This window comes from Medicago truncatula, chromosome 7 (genome assembly GCF_003473485.1).
Source record: "Medicago truncatula cultivar Jemalong A17 chromosome 7, MtrunA17r5.0-ANR, whole genome shotgun sequence".
In the NCBI taxonomy this organism is placed as follows: Eukaryota; Viridiplantae; Streptophyta; class Magnoliopsida; order Fabales; family Fabaceae; genus Medicago; species Medicago truncatula.
This window is the reverse complement of record NC_053048.1, coordinates 48,042,808-48,059,167: the sequence shown is the minus strand read 5'-3', so window position 1 is coordinate 48,059,167 and position 16,360 is coordinate 48,042,808. Positions and strand designations below refer to the sequence as shown.

Genomic DNA, 16,360 nt, shown 5'->3' with positions numbered 1-16,360 from the left:
ATCATCTGAATCATCATCATTGATGAGTCAATTATTATCTATTTTAATATGCTATTTAGTTTAGTTTTATTTAGATTTAAGTTTATTTTATATTAATATTATTTCCTTTCTTGAACTATTTTACTACAATTGCATATTGTTATATTTTAGGAACGAATATTTGATGGATTGAGTCTTGGAGCAAAAGAAAGGGATTTGGAGTTGATTCGGTACGAAAATACGAAGATTTGGAGACAAAATATATCTCCCCCAAAGTCAGAAGCTTGGCACGGCCCGTGCCAGGCTTGGCACGGCCGTGCCACACTCCAGAACTACGTTTGCTGCTTTTGCTTAGATTTTAAGCTACTCTGTTTTAGTTTACCGGAATGCCCTTTTATGGTTGCTTAGATTTTAAGTCGAATGTAAACTATAAATAGAGTAGCTAGCCATCACAAATATTCATCTTTTCTTGGAATGCAATATGTGACAATTGTTTTCTAATAAAAGTTCATTTACTTTATTGTTATTTACTTTTATGCTTTCTCTCTTCTTCTCCTTGTCTACGATGAACGTCAGTGAGTAGACTTCTCTTGTCTTGGGATTGTTGGATAAGTCTAATGACATAATCCTAATCAAACCAAGCTTTAAACCTTAATCTTATGTAACCCTAATTCCTTATCTAAATTCACCGCTTTAACATGGATCAACCATTATCAAACTGTGGAAACGAAAGTGGAGGGTTTGATAATTGTTTATCCATCATCTCAAATATCAATTCATAAAACGAAAGTGGAGCTTTGATATTCGAACAAGTGAATTCAGACAAGGATTGCAAAGTCAGCGAAATAGGCTTTGCAATCTTTGAGACATATAGTTTCGATCTTCAAGGGAACTAATAACAATCAAGTCAGCGAAATAGGCTTGGTTGTTAGAGGAACCAAAATCTAATAGTAATCAAGTCAGCGAAATAGGCTTGGTTGCTAGAGGAACAAAAGAGAAACTGTCTTGAGAAATTAGGTCTAACATAAAGTTATAAGTTTAATAGTTTGGTTTGAGAAGGACTTGTCGTTAGGATGAACCAATGACCCCAAGGCTTTTATCTTTTATTTTATTATTTACTTTCAATTAAAAATACAAACCTTTCTACCTTATAAAATCTTCAGTCTAATCATTATCTAAAGTTAATTGAATTCATAACTCCCTGTCGGAACGATACTCATATTTTACTACTTCGGTAAGACCGTGCACTTGCGGTTTTATCCCATCAAGTTTTTGGCGCCGCTGCCGGGGAGCTATTGTAATTTGATTAACTTTTTAATAGTGGTTAGTCTAAAATATATATATATATTTCCTTTTCTTACCTTTTTATTTTTTTATATATATATATTTAAAATATATTTTATTTCCTTTTCTTATCTTTTTATTTTTTTTATTTTATTTTTATATATTTATAAAATATTTTATATATTTATCTCTCTCTCTCTCTCTATAAAAAATAAAAAATATAAAAAATAAAAATATATATATTTATATATAAAATCTCTCTCCCTCCATTTCTCCTTATTTTATTTTATTTTATTTTATTTTTATTTTTTATTATTTTTTATTTTCTATCTTTAACCGCTTTGATTTCAGGGATGGCTCAAAGAAACACACAGTAATAACGATATGGCTGAGAAACGTGCTCTCAAAGAGTATACAATCACATCTTCAGATGAGCCGTACGATGCTATTGTGTACCCAACGGTTGAGGATATTAAATTTGAAATAAAGCCTGCACTTATTTACCTGGTGCAGCAAAATCAATTTTTCGGATCACCCACTGAGGATCCGAATTTTCATGTTTCAATTTTTTTAAGACTCAGTGGAACTTTGAAGGCAAACCAAGAGGCCGTAAGGCTGCACCTCTTTCCTTTCTCTTTGAGGGATAGAGCTAGTGCTTGGTTTAATTCATTGAAAATTGGTTCTATAATTTCATGGGACCAAATGAGGAAGGCATTCCTTTCCCAATTCTTTCCCCATAGTAAAACTGCTCAATTAAGGAGTCAAATCACACAATTCACTCAAAAAGATGGTGAATCTCTTTACAATGCGTGGGAGCGTTTCAAAGAAATGCTTAGGCTTTGCCCCCATCATGGTTTTGAGAATTGGCTTATTATCCACACTTTTTATAATGGTCTTTTGTTTTCCACAAAAATGAATGTTGATGCAGCTGCAGGTGGAGCTTTGATGAATAAAACTTACACAGGAGCCTATGATTTGATCGAGAACATGGCATACAACCACTATCAGTGGACAAGTGAGAGAGTTATCACTGAAGGTACTCCTCCACCCTCTAAAAAAGAGGAAGGTATGTGTCAGGTTTCTACCCTTGATCATCTATCTGCTAAGGTGGACACACTTCTTCAAAAATTTGATAAATTATCTGTAAGTGTCGTCACACCTGCTCTTGTTTCACCACCTTGTGAATTTTGTGGAATACTTGACCATACTGATGTTGAATGCCAACTAGGTAGTGTTGCTAAAAGTCCCGAGCAAAATTTTTATACCTTTGGACAACAAACAACACCACCCGTTTATGCAAACAACGAAAGAGTTCCTCAGAAATCCAGCTTGGAAATTTTACTAGAAAAACATGCTATGGAGCAATCCAAGCAATTTCAAGAACTTAAAAATCAAACTGGATCTTTGAATGACTCTTTTGTCAAGCTTACATCTAAAGTGGACTCCATTGCTACTCACACTAGAATGCTAGAAACTCAAATCTCTCAAGTAGCCCAAAAAGTAGCTACTTCCTCTCAAACCCCCGAAGTTTTTCCAAGTCAAACTGAAGCCAACCCCAAAGGCCTTATAAATGCTATTCAACTTAGGGACGGTAAGCAGTTAGAGGACACCATTATGAAAACTAAGACAATTGAGGGTGAGATAGAGAGTGAAAAGCAACAAGGTGAGAAAGTCATAGGAGAGAGTGATAAGCCAATAGTTTCACCACCTTATAAACTCAAAATCCATGTCCCACAAAGGCTTGCTAAGCCTAACTTCATAGTGATTGAGAGTTTTTCCACCCCTTGTGTGATTGAGAGTGAAACCATTGAAAAAGCTATGTGTGATTTGGGAGAGAATGTCAGTTTGATGCCTTTATCTCTTTGGGAAAGATTGGGTATAGGGTAGAGAAACCTCTCGATTGTCAAGCTAATGACTTTAAACAAGCGCTTCGTGGGAGGCAACCCACGAGTTTTAATTGCTTTTATTTTGTTTGTTTTTTTGTTACTTTGATTTGTTTTGTAGGTATTTGTCCAACTATGATGTGAAAAAGAGAAAGAAATTTGAAGCCATTGACCAAAAACAAAAAAAATCTTACCTCTTTTTCCAAAAAGTTGGCACGGCCCGTGCCAATGGTGGCACGGCCGTGCCAACCCATCAGCAAAAAAAAAAAAAAAAAAAATTTATTTTTTTATTTTATTTTTTTATTTTTTATTTTTTCTTCCCGTATCCATATCAAATAACATCTATAATTCTCTCCAAACTTCACCAACAATCATCCACCCACACCCAAACCAAGCTAAGGTCAATGGCATCAAAAACGAAAGGTGAGGATATTGAAGCCTCCGGAAGAGGTGCAAGCAAGAAGCAATCAACAGCCCGCAATCATGGGATCCAATTCAAGGATTCCGAGCAAAGAAATAGGTATAATTCTCTAATCTCTAGAACTATCTCTCCTTGCAGGTACCCAGATGTTAATGCTTTGGATAGACTAGAAATAGCTGAGCATGTGATTAGGTTGTTGAATAAATTCACAACCCTGTGCTTAGGTACCTTCACACGGTTATTGCTTGCACCATATGGGGTAGAAAAGAGGTAGGAATGATGAGGAATGTTGAGCTATTTTTGTTGTGGGCTATGCTTTATAACCACCATGTTAACATTTGCTATTATTTGATTTATTATCCTTTTTCAATTGCTAAAAATAAACTGGATATAAAGATGACATAGTGGTAAGTGTAATCATCACTTTCATTGTTAAAAAAATTGGCGGTAAATGTGAACAAAGGGATAAATAGGATTGAGGGAAATAACTATCTAGACTTAGAAACCCTCACTACCATGTTTTTTTTTTTTTTAGAATCCATGGCCCTTCTCACAATTACCTATATGAGTGGAGAGTCAATAATGCTAATTGCTTGATTATTCTACCTAATTCGGACATTACTAATCCGGAGGTGGTAGAAAACTTTGTTTATGTTGGCACTAACCCACAGGTACACAATGATGGTGATGATGGTGGTGATGAAGAGGAGGTAGGTGCAAACTTGCACCATGAACAAAAAGCCGGTGGAAACTATAATGATGAACGGTGGGCATGGATGCAAACCAAAGTTCAAAGAATATTCACCGAGCAACAACGACAAGGTGTTGAAATGATCGGGCTAAGAAACGATGTCCTAAGGGACAATCAAATAAATGAATAACACAATCCAATGTTCCGATACATGATGCAACACCTTCACCTCCAAGGTCCACCTTCTGGACTTCAATAAAATTGTGAGCTTTCCTCTTCCTCTACTCTTACTCTACTTCTCTTCTTTCTTCATCATCTTCTTCTTTTTCTTCTTCTTCTTTTCAATCATTGAGGACAATGCTTCTCCTAAGTGTGGGGGGAGCCTAATAAAGTGTCAGTAGTCGTACTGTTTCCAAACTCCCTTGAACTTTATTCTTTTGTATAGTTCTATTGTAAAAGACATGGTTAAGTAGCTAATTTTTATTGAAAATATCATGACACAAAATTTTCATTGTCTCCTCTTATTTGGTTGATTCTTGTACATGAAAGCAAACTCTTGTGTTTTAAGTCTTCTTGATATACCCACATCTTGTTTTAAAGTGAATAAAATTCTCCAATGAGAAAAACACAAAGTTGCTTCCCTTGAGTAAATGTATGAATAGGTATTTTAAGGAAACGCGTTTTAATCTTAGTGGTGCATTAACCTTTAAAGATTCTCAAAGTGCCAGTAGTATAAGTTAGTATAAGGGAGTTGATAAAAAGCCAAAAAGCCAAATAAATTCCAAGATCTCATCATTGAATCTAGATTGGGGAAGGAGGTATGCCCTCCGACTTCCTACGTGAAGATGATCGTTATCTTGAGAAAAACTTTAAAAAGCATCATTGAATCTAGATTGGGGAAGGGGGTAGGCCCTCCGACTTCCTACGTGAAGATGATGTTTTAAGGGATACCATTGAATCTAGATTGGGGAAGGGGGTAGGCCCTCCGACTTCCTACGTGAAGATGTTGTTCCTTAAATAAAGAACTTAAATGTGCAAATGGCAAAGAACAAAGATTCTCAAATACTCCCATCTCTCTTATATGAATTATAGAAGGAATCTTTCTTGGTTTGTTTAGTGCTAGGATTAGACCATGTTTCCTCATAATGCCTATCTTATACAGGAGCAAGAAAAGGGTTGGACTTCACACACACACTCACTTGAAACTTGATCGTTGGGTTGAATAAAAATTACAAGAAATGCTTGAGTTTGTGATTAGTGTACATTTGGGATTTAAGCCCTTGAGGAGACATGTGCTTTAATCGAATTGTCATTTGATAAAATTGTTTGTGCTACCATGTTTATGCCTTTTGCTTGAGGACAAGCAAAGATTCAAGTGTGGGGGAGTTTGATGAGTCAATTATTATCTATTTTAATATGCTATTTAGTTTAGTTTTATTTAGATTTAAGTTTATTTTATATTAATATTATTTCCTTTCTTGAACTATTTTACTACAATTGCATATTGTTATATTTTAGGAACGAATATTTGATGGATTGAGTCTTGGAGCAAAAGAAAGGGATTTGGAGTTGATTCGGTACGAAAATACGAAGATTTGGAGACAAAATATATCTCCCCCAAAGTCAGAAGCTTGGCACGGCCCGTGCCAGGCTTGGCACGGCCGTGCCACACTCCAGAACTACGTTTGCTGCTTTTGCTTAGATTTTAAGCTACTCTGTTTTAGTTTACCGGAATGCCCTTTTATGGTTGCTTAGATTTTAAGTCGAATGTAAACTATAAATAGAGTAGCTAGCCATCACAAATATTCATCTTTTCTTGGAATGCAATATGTGACAATTGTTTTCTAATAAAAGTTCATTTACTTTATTGTTATTTACTTTTATGCTTCCTCTCTTCTTCTCCTTGTCTACGATGAACGTCAGTGAGTAGACTTCTCTTGTCTTGGGATTGTTGGATAAGTCTAATGACATAATCCTAATCAAACCAAGCTTTAAACCTTAATCTTATGTAACCCTAATTCCTTATCTAAATTCACCGCTTTAACATGGATCAACCATTATCAAACTGTGGAAACGAAAGTGGAGGGTTTGATAATTGTTTATCCATCATCTCAAATATCAATTCATAAAACGAAAGTGGAGCTTTGATATTCGAACAAGTGAATTCAGACAAGGATTGCAAAGTCAGCGAAATAGGCTTTGCAATCTTTGAGACATATAGTTTCGATCTTCAAGGGAACTAATAACAATCAAGTCAGCGAAATAGGCTTGGTTGTTAGAGGAACCAAAATCTAATAGTAATCAAGTCAGCGAAATAGGCTTGGTTGCTAGAGGAACAAAAGAGAAATTGTCTTGAGAAATTAGGTCTAACATAAAGTTATAAGTTTAATAGTTTGGTTTGAGAAGGACTTGTCGTTAGGATGAACCAATGACCCCAAGGCTTTTATCTTTTATTTTATTATTTACTTTCAATTAAAAATACAAACCTTTCTACCTTATAAAATCTTCAGTCTAATCATTATCTAAAGTTAATTGAATTCATAACTCCTTGTCGGAACGATACTCATATTTTACTACTTCGGTAAGACCGTGCACTTGCGGTTTTATCCCATCAATCATCATCCTCTAAAAGGACTTGTTTGAAACGATTTAAAAACTATAAAGACTTATTTGAGACTTTTGAAATTTAAAGAACCACTTTAAAAGTTAAAGGACTTTGGAAAAAACGAAAAATTTAAAGAACATTTAGATGCATTTGACCATTCTTGCTCATAACCCTATTCCTTGACTTAAGAAGATAAACTCATTTATTATCGAAAATATTCAGCTCTCAACACAGCTTGATGATAGCAGTCTCATTAATTATATTTTTTGACTGAAAGTTTAATTGATCTATATGAACATGTTGAAAAAATCTGTTGCTTTGCCGACATATTCAAGATGTACGAACACCGTCACGGAAACCTTTGATCTGTTGTATCAACAATGACAAGGCACGTACGGATGTCGCAAATTAAATATGGATGACTTTTGCATTACATTACTTTAGTTTGCTTTTGACCAAACAAGGACCAAAAAGGATACTCTAAAAAAAAGGACGATTAAGGATTTTCCTACATGTTTGTTTTAATCAGTTATATATATGCAGCATATGTATACTAGCACTATAAACTCTTTTTTTTTTTCTTTCTTTTTGCTAATAACCAGCACTATAATTCAGAAGCGTGTATATGGACATGGTGCATGTATTTAAAGTATACGTTAATTCATAGAGACATGAAATTTGGCACAAAAGCATTTAGTCCTCTACCAGCAAAACATTTCTCAATTAGTAAACAGTACAATTGCACATGTATACAGTAAGTTCGGGGCAAAAATTTAGAGAATTCTCATACTACTATATACGAATACGAACTATATTTAAAAATAAAAAGATTATGCAATCATTGAATCACATCTTGTATATAAAATATCAATATAAGTATTTGTAGAAATATCAAATACTCCTATGATTTATTGGGTTCACAGAGCAATGATTATGTGTTACAACTGCAAATTTAAATAATTTAGATACACTCACAGATGAGAAAATGTTTTTTCTTTGAAAGAAAATGTTGAAAATAGAAAAAATCAACTTCTTGTTTTTATCGAAAACATTAATTGATGTGTAATTGTTTGTGTCTAAATATAAGTTGAATTTGTAATTGTGACCATATAAGAATTATCCTTATATATAATTATATATTCTCTCGTTGCTATTATAAACAAAAATCAACATGTTCATTAAATAATTTATATGGTATATAACAAATATTATATACATTATTAATTAAATGAATTTAAAATATAGATTTTTGTTTATTATAGTAACTAGAGAGTGTATCAGATACATGCAAGGTCGATGAACATGCAAGTTTATGGGATTGTGAAAATTTAAGTTGAAATTAGTCAATGTTGGTGCAAGTTAATGGTATGATTACTTGCGTCAACCACTAATAAACTAAATATAAATCTATCCATTAAAAGAATGTCATGCCATATATTATGTGACAGCCATGCAGACAGCAAATTAGGCCTAAAATAAAGAACGTACTCGTAGTACTTATCTAGCTCTACGAACACAGTACCGCGTAGAAGAAGATTAAGGATGAAACCGACGCGTCTAAATTGCATTAAATGATTTGTCGCATAAAAAAACACGGTATGAATATGACATGTACTATAGATAGTCTTAGGTTATTAGAAAATGAAATTAGAAACTTCGTGTGTTTTTCCTTTCACCAAAAATAAAGCTACTTTATAAAATCCCACTCACTCTACAATATTCAACACTTTGTAAATTAACTGAAACTTCCAAATCATAGATTGTACGTATTTATTTACTTCAACTCACACACTCTTGTCATTGTCTTAGATAAATTTATTGATATGGAGGTTACAAAGAAGTTGAAGCTAAAGCATTTGATATCAAAGGTACTAAAGGGTCTTCATTTCTTGGAAATCAGTAAAGCATATACAAAAAGAGCTGATTATTTGAGAATCAGAGACATTGATGATGAAGAGAGTGAAACAGAAACAACTGTTCCTGAAGGGTTTTTTGCGGTTATTGCAATGCAAGGTGAAGAAACAAAGAGATTTGTTCTTGAGTTGGATTACTTAAGAAATCCTCATTTCATGAAACTATTGGAGCAAGCTAAGGATGAGTATGGTTATCAACAAAAGGGTGCTATTGCATTGCCATGTAAGCCTCAAGAACTTCAAAAGATTATAGAGAATCGACATAGTGATGCTTTATAACACTTCTTCTGGATTCAACAATCTATATTTAGACACATTTATGTATACAGATAGTGCAAAAACTATCAATATTCTTTTTAGTATATAAACATCAATTTGATTTTTACATAGGTAGACATTTCAAACAAGATAGTTCTACCTATATATTTTGAATTTGTATACTTTCGTCTCAAACATGTATAATGTATTGTTTGTGACTTTTGTAACGACTTAAATTCTTCCACAAATATGATAGAATTAATATTAAGGAATACAATATTAATTTGATATCCCTATATCATCATCGCGTTTTTGAGATGGATGGATATATTAAGCTTTTTTTTTTTTGTTTTGTTGGAATGAATGGATATATTGAGATGTTTTACTATATATATGTATGTGTTCATTATTCATCAAGTTTTAATACTATTTGGTTCAAATGATTAGTCTATTCAATTGCAAGGGAAGGATTCCCGAATCGTAACAAAATATAAACTAACAAACATTGTATTCTTTCATAACATAAAGTTGTTCTATTCCACGATCTCCATTTTATGATGTAGAGGGCATATACTAATTTTGCAGGGTACCAAGCAGCTGATTGTTTGTTTAAAACCGGTGAAAAGAAGAGACAATAATATAACTAATATATGAGGAAGTATGAACCTGTGGTTTTATTTTACTGGATAGTTAATAGTTTATATGAATGGCGGTGAGAAGAATTATGGGTATGCCATGCCAGTTGCATTGCATGTGGTAATATTCCCCATCCTGCATTATTTAAGGGACTGGGATCTGTTTCAGTTACCGCAACACTCAACTTTTGTTGATTTAGGATAAGATCATTCAGATTACGCGGTCAATTTCAGATCAAATGGCCAAAACACAGACCCAGTTAGTGCATCTAATCCATATTATTATAATGCTTGCTTGGTCAATGTGCCAATCACGATGACATCACAAACAATTCCTTTTTCAGTAGGAGAATGTTAGTTAACCATGTTTTTAGAGTATTGGTTAAAATATTTAAATAAGTAAATTGTATTAAAAAATAGTGTAATTATTGTTAAGACAAAATAAAAACTTATATTTTTAAAATAAAGTTTTCATTTATTCTTTAACAAATGTTCTTAGAGCACTCGTTAGTAAGACTTTTTTTTTTTATTCACATTAACATCACCATCAATTCCAAATAACATTCATCCACCTCCTTGCCAATCAAAGTCCCAACTAGCAAGAGAAATTATAAACTTTGCTGGGATTGGTAGAATTGAATGAAATGGAATGAAATAGAATGGTATAGATAGGGATTTTCATTGTTTAGATTTTAAAAAATTGAATGGAGTGAAATTAGAAATGGCAACAAAACTCATACCTGTGGTTACCCGCGCGAACCAAATCCGATTTGACGGATTTTTCCCGTTTTGACTGGGTGTGGGTATGGGTTTTCCCCGATTTCAAAACACGGGTATGGGACGGTTAACGGGTATATAAGTACCCACCCCGAACCCATACATAAACCCGTCCTAAATGTAAAAAATTATTTTATGTTGATATCTCTTGTTATTTTGTTTGATAATTGTCATGTTAATACAAATTACCATTGATGATATTTAAAGGATCAACTAAATCATTCCGTCTAACAAATGTTAAAGTGGACGTATTATTGAATAATGTACTATAACGTTGCTGTTGGGGGATGCAAAAAAACTTCTGATTTTTATTAAAAAAAAATAAAAATTATTCAATGCGGGGACGGGGAATGGGGTGGGGATACCCAAACCCATCGGGGACGGGAATGAGATTCAATTTCTCATCCCCGTTGGGTATAGGTAGGGTAACGGGTAAGCATATGAGAATCGGGTATGGGGACGGAGAAGGTAAAACCTGTCCCCGCCCTGCCCCATTGCTATGCCTAAGTGAAATAGAATATGGTAGAATGCATTCCGTCTCATACCACTCTGTTCATTTTAAACTATCTAAGCAGAGCCTTAGTTCTGTGGGCAAGTGGCACATAAACATTAGATGAATGAACCTAAAAAGTCAATTTTACTTATATTTAAAAATGGAGGGAGGAGGATAATCAATCCTCAAAATGCTGAAAAATAGGCTGCTTCAGTGAAATTGGGAAACCTGCTTTTGGTCACGTTGTGTTATCTGGTCAGAAAGAAGTTTATGTGAAACCTACTCCCTCCTGCCTTTAATATGAGCAAAAACTACACGTACTTTTTTGGTTATATCACTGGCCGTAATTTTGGCGAGTTACAAAACATGGTATACACAACACCAACAACAATCTTAAATGCACCTCATTCTGTCATTCATTGGAATCCACAAAGGTCAGGATCCATTATTTCTACAAGTTGCTCCTCCTTGCTTTCTCTCCCTACTTGTATGGTGGAGACATATTATATGCAAGTAACCGCACAGGACTAGGAGTAATTGGAAAGAGAGAGACTCATGGGATAAAATAATACTACTAGTACTATTTTCAATTAATGCTCTATTATTCCATGAATCTTTCTCTCCTGATGAAATTTTCTGGTCACTAGAGAGGATTCTGACTCCATCGATCTCAAGGAGTCTTCCACCTATTTCAAAATGATCTTAGTATATACTCATGATAATACTTATTTATCTTTATTGGGACAGTCCAATTATATACTCGTGTAAAATTGAATTCAAAGAGTATTTTACAATTCACTTATGAAAGTATGGCAATAGTGAAAGCTGCTCATCATAAATAATACAAGTACTAACATCCTGTAAAAATTACTGGGGCAAGTGGCCAGTACTGACTAATAAGATAAGTTACAGCAGAATTTCTTACATTAACCAACAGTTATATCAAACACATACAAATTCTTTCATATTAAGAGAGTATTTGTCTTGCACATTTGAGGGATAAGGACACTTGATAGTTCTTAGAAGTCCTCAGTGTTTCAGCTTCAAATCCGTTTCCAGGGGAAAAACTTTGCCTCGGTGGTTGAAGATCATGAAATCTAGGTTGGCAGGTAAAGAAACAATCCTGCATTGAATTGGAGACAATTCTGGTATTAGGATCCAAATATTTCCATGACAAGTGATACTTCTCTCAACAATGAACACAGAAATTGCAAAGCTTTTCAAACAGAAAATTTCAGATAAATCACTTTATATCATGTGAACAGGTCCCTGTAGGTTTTGGGAATTTTCAAAGAAAATCCTTTAAATCAGAATTATAGATGAAACTTGGAGGCTGCATTCAGGGACTACATTGCAAAAAAATTGACTGAGACCTATGATTAGAACTGGTATTTTTTTAATTAGTTGATTTATGAAAGAATTTCCTGGATTACAACATAGATTGTAGAACTTCAAAGATTTGCACCTCCCCATCCCAACTCCTACTTACTAACTGACTAGCTAACTAACTAACCATGGGATTGCCTATCAAAGAATCTGAAAATTGTTAAAATGTACAGGGACTATATAATAGATTATGATACATGGCCAACATTTTTTGCACACTTCTCTCTCTCCATGCTTGATCAGCTTAAGCACAAATGTTGCAGAGGAACAATATAAATTTTCTTTGACCCTTTTTTTAAGATTAACTATGTCAATACTGAACATATTAGTTAAATCAAACCCAACTGCCAATGATCTACCAGCAGGTAATGACTTATAAATGAAAAACCTGACAGATACAACTTAAGTGCCCCGTTGCAAATCAATTGAGCATGCCAAACCATGAATAACATCAACGATCGTTTGGTGATGTTTATATATCAATATGCCAAACCATGAATAACATCAACGATCGTTTGGTGATGTTTATATATCAATACAGAAACACAATTAAGTGATGATCAAGCGCTGAAGCATATTTAATTTTTCCTTTGTCCCTTTTCTTTTTGACAAATAATGTCAATACTGAGCAAATTAGTCAGATAACAGACTGTGATTTGTGAACGAAAAACTTGACAGAAAAAATTTAGTGTGTGTTTGGATTTCAAACAACAGGCTATGATGTATGAATGAAAGGAACTTTGTACTTCCTTTAGAGAGGATAAAAATTCGCACCAACTGAATTAAACCAAACAGACTGCTTAAATGGCTCGTAGAAAATTTATGGACCTTGCCAATACAATGAAAACATATCAATGATCATAGTGTTCATATATGCAGACCACCACACTAGAATCTCCATTATAAACCATCAAGGAAGACATATCAACTTCATATATAGCATGATAGGAAATCAAGGATTTGGTTGGCGCAGATAAAAGACAAAAAAAAAAACCAGGGAATAACTGACTTAGTCGATCAGAATTATAAAAATATATGCCTCTAGTTTGAGATAAAGAGAAGCAAACAAAACCAAGCATATAAATAAAAACATAGAAACCCAAACAACTTGATATTGTAATCTTAATTATGGAAAACAAGATTGGGTGAATTCATTTTTCTCCAACTAAATGAATATTTGCTTGTTCATTCATATTGTTTTTCTAGAAATATTATGCCCATCTGTTTTCAAAGTTCAAACTCGTAAAAAGTAAGCTTGGTTGAAGTAGATTCAGAGTGTCTTGCTTTTAACTTCTCACTGATATTGCATAAAGTGAAACTTTTCCATTCCCTCGTGAGTCAAAACTTAAACAAAACTTTTTTTTCTTCTAGTGTATTACTCCTTCCGCTCCTAAATGACCGTTATTTAGTGTCTGTTTGGGAGGAGGATTTCAGAGGGGAGGGGACGAGGGCTTGTTTTTCTTTTCTAAATTAAGCAAGCTATAAAATGTTTCTAAAAATGAATGAAGTGTGATTGAATTGTTCTATGATCATATATCATGGTATTCTATGAATTTTTAAAAATCTCAAATATATATTAAAATATAGACCTAACCCCTCCAAAATCCACCTCATAAACAGACCATTAAGGTTTTTCCCCACATAAGAAAAACAATAAGCTAATGAATGAGTAAGTGAAAATTAAAAACAAATAAATCGTTTTTATTAACCATTGTGGTTTAGTCGTTATGATAAGTGCATATTGGAGTATAGTGAGTTAAAAGTAGTTTACACAGTATAAGTGTGTCTAGAAAACCACAAATGACAGTAAATTCAAACCATAATTAATTTTTCTAAATATTAGTCAATTAGAAAAGAATGGAGTAGCACTAATTTACTACAGTATAACTCCATTCCACCCCATCAAGTATTCTCAAAAGACAGAACTAACTTCAAATAAAACAACAGAATCATATCAAGGTTGACCAAGTTAAAAAGGACAACTCTTCACTACCTAATATGAGCAACTCAAATTGGGTAGTAGTATACTTTAAAAACTATCTCAAAGTTGTCACCGCCTATGAAGCACAGACATGGACGCCGGATACAACATTGAAATCAATAATAATTTGAGAAAATGATATAATTCAATATAAACAAATACATGTGTCAATGTCATGCCAGAGTCAAAAACTGACACGTATCGACACGCCTTCAATTAGAAGTGTCGGTGCTACAGGGGTCACTCTCTAACATAAAAGTAAATCTTTCAAACCAAATACCAACTACTTATATCCATCCAAACAAACACACAGAACAAGAGCAAAAACCCTAAAAAAAAATTATTAGAATGGTAGTAAGAAGAAACCTGTTCTCATCAGAGTGAGGGTGTATGGACAAAAACTTGCCAGGAACAGTAAGAGCAGCCCAAAAACAAAGCAACAGACCAATAAACAGCTCAATCACAACCTACATAATCAACCTTAAATTCAAAAACAGCAAACACAAAAACAATAAATAAAATAAAACAGAGAAATTAATGAATGAATTAGGTTACATTAAAAGGGGGTGCTGTAAACTCATCTTCAGTAATCTTCAACAAGCTCTTATCTGCAACAAAATAAATAAGATTAAAACAGATTAAGAAAGCGTAGAAAGATGAAACGAAGTAGCATAAAAAGCAACAAAAAAAAAAAAGTGAAGAATACATTGGATGGTTGAATAAGCGGCGTGAAATAGTATAAGAGCCCCAAAAACGCCAACAGTTAAAGCAGCAACAGCCATTATTTTACGAGAGAGATCTCAGGGTTTGAAGATGGTGACTCAAGTAAACTGAGTAAATCATTGAAGAATATATAAGTCGATTCTTTTTCTTCCAAATTCAGCCTCACACTAACACCAAATTTCCAATTTTATCCACAAAATCTTAAGTCACTATAAAAATAAATCACATTTTTTAGTCCATACAAATTTTCGTTACTGTTTTTAGTCTTGTTAAATTAAAATTTAAACTTCTAAATTTTTGAAAGATTTTTTACTGACATGTTCATAACATCGTAATACACTCTTTTATAAAATCTTTTAATTTTTTAACATGTAATGAATTAAATATGAATTTTTCTAAAAGCCAAATTTTCAAGATTATATTAATGAAAATTTGGATCTAATAATAAAATTTTGAACTACTTTTTTGCGGAAGAACTTTGTATAATGTTCTAAATAAGTATGTAAAAAATATTTTGAAATTTAAAAGTTTAAGCACAATTAAGCAAATTTTAATTTTACAAGGATTAAAAGTATGTGTTTGTCCCTCTTAAATTAAAATTTGTTTAATTGTACTTAAAATTTTATATTTTTAAATGATTTTCAACAGACATGTTAAGAACATTATAATAATCTCTTTCATAAAAAATTAGAATTTTTTAACATGTAATGAATTAAATATAATTTTTTTAAACGCCAAAAATTCAAAATAAACCTAACGAAATTTTGGACTTAAAAATAAAATTTTGAGCTAACTTATTGCGGAGGAACGTTTTATAATGTTTTAAACAAGTATGTAAAAAATCAGTAAAAAATTTAAAATTTTAAGCATAATTAAACAATATTTAATTTAACAGGGACTAAAAACACTAACGAAAAATTTTGTAGGGACTAAAAAGTGTGATTTGTTTTTATATGGACTAAAAACAAAACTGCAGATATTTATATGGACTAAAAACTTAATTAACCCTAAAATCAAATATTAAATCATTATAAAAACATTAGGGTTAAATATGTCTTGGTCTCTATAAATATACCAACTTTTCGTTTTAGTCCCTCTAAAATTTTCCTTCAACTTTTAGTCCCTATAAAATTTTCAATCACTACTTTTGGTCCCTATTTTTAAGTTAATTTTTGTATTTTTTAATGAAATTCTGCAGAAATTTGTAAAATATTGTAAAAAAAATTCCTTTAAAAATTATAATTTTTTAACAAAACATAAATTAAGTATGAATTTTTAATCGTCAAAAATATAAAAATTCATATTAAATTCATGTTTTGTTAAAAAATTCC

The 16,360-nt window shown here is 32.7% G+C and overlaps 2 protein-coding genes and 1 non-coding gene across 3 annotated transcripts; 1 reads left to right on the top strand and 2 right to left on the bottom strand.

Moving 5' to 3' along the window:
* Positions 1 to 2,013: 2,013 nt before the first annotated feature.
* LOC120577240 (small nucleolar RNA R71) lies at positions 2,014 to 2,120 on the bottom strand. The gene has a single exon (XR_005643315.1). It is a non-coding gene; the product is annotated as a small nucleolar RNA R71 (small nucleolar RNA).
* A 6,396-nt stretch (positions 2,121 to 8,516) lies between these two features.
* LOC25499320 (auxin-responsive protein SAUR32) lies at positions 8,517 to 9,330 on the top strand. The gene has a single exon (XM_013594545.3). The coding sequence runs from the start codon at positions 8,687 to 8,689 to the stop codon at positions 9,053 to 9,055; it is 369 nt and encodes a 122-aa protein (XP_013449999.1). The 5' UTR covers positions 8,517 to 8,686; the 3' UTR covers positions 9,056 to 9,330.
* A 2,361-nt stretch (positions 9,331 to 11,691) lies between these two features.
* LOC25499319 (membrane magnesium transporter) lies at positions 11,692 to 15,176 on the bottom strand. The gene is made up of 4 exons (XM_013594544.3): positions 15,013 to 15,176; positions 14,862 to 14,914; positions 14,673 to 14,773; positions 11,692 to 12,062 (listed from the first exon to the last, which is right to left on the bottom strand). The coding sequence occupies exons 1-4, from the start codon at positions 15,086 to 15,088 to the stop codon at positions 11,969 to 11,971; spliced, it is 324 nt and encodes a 107-aa protein (XP_013449998.1). The 5' UTR covers positions 15,089 to 15,176; the 3' UTR covers positions 11,692 to 11,968.
* Positions 15,177 to 16,360: the final 1,184 nt, after the last annotated feature.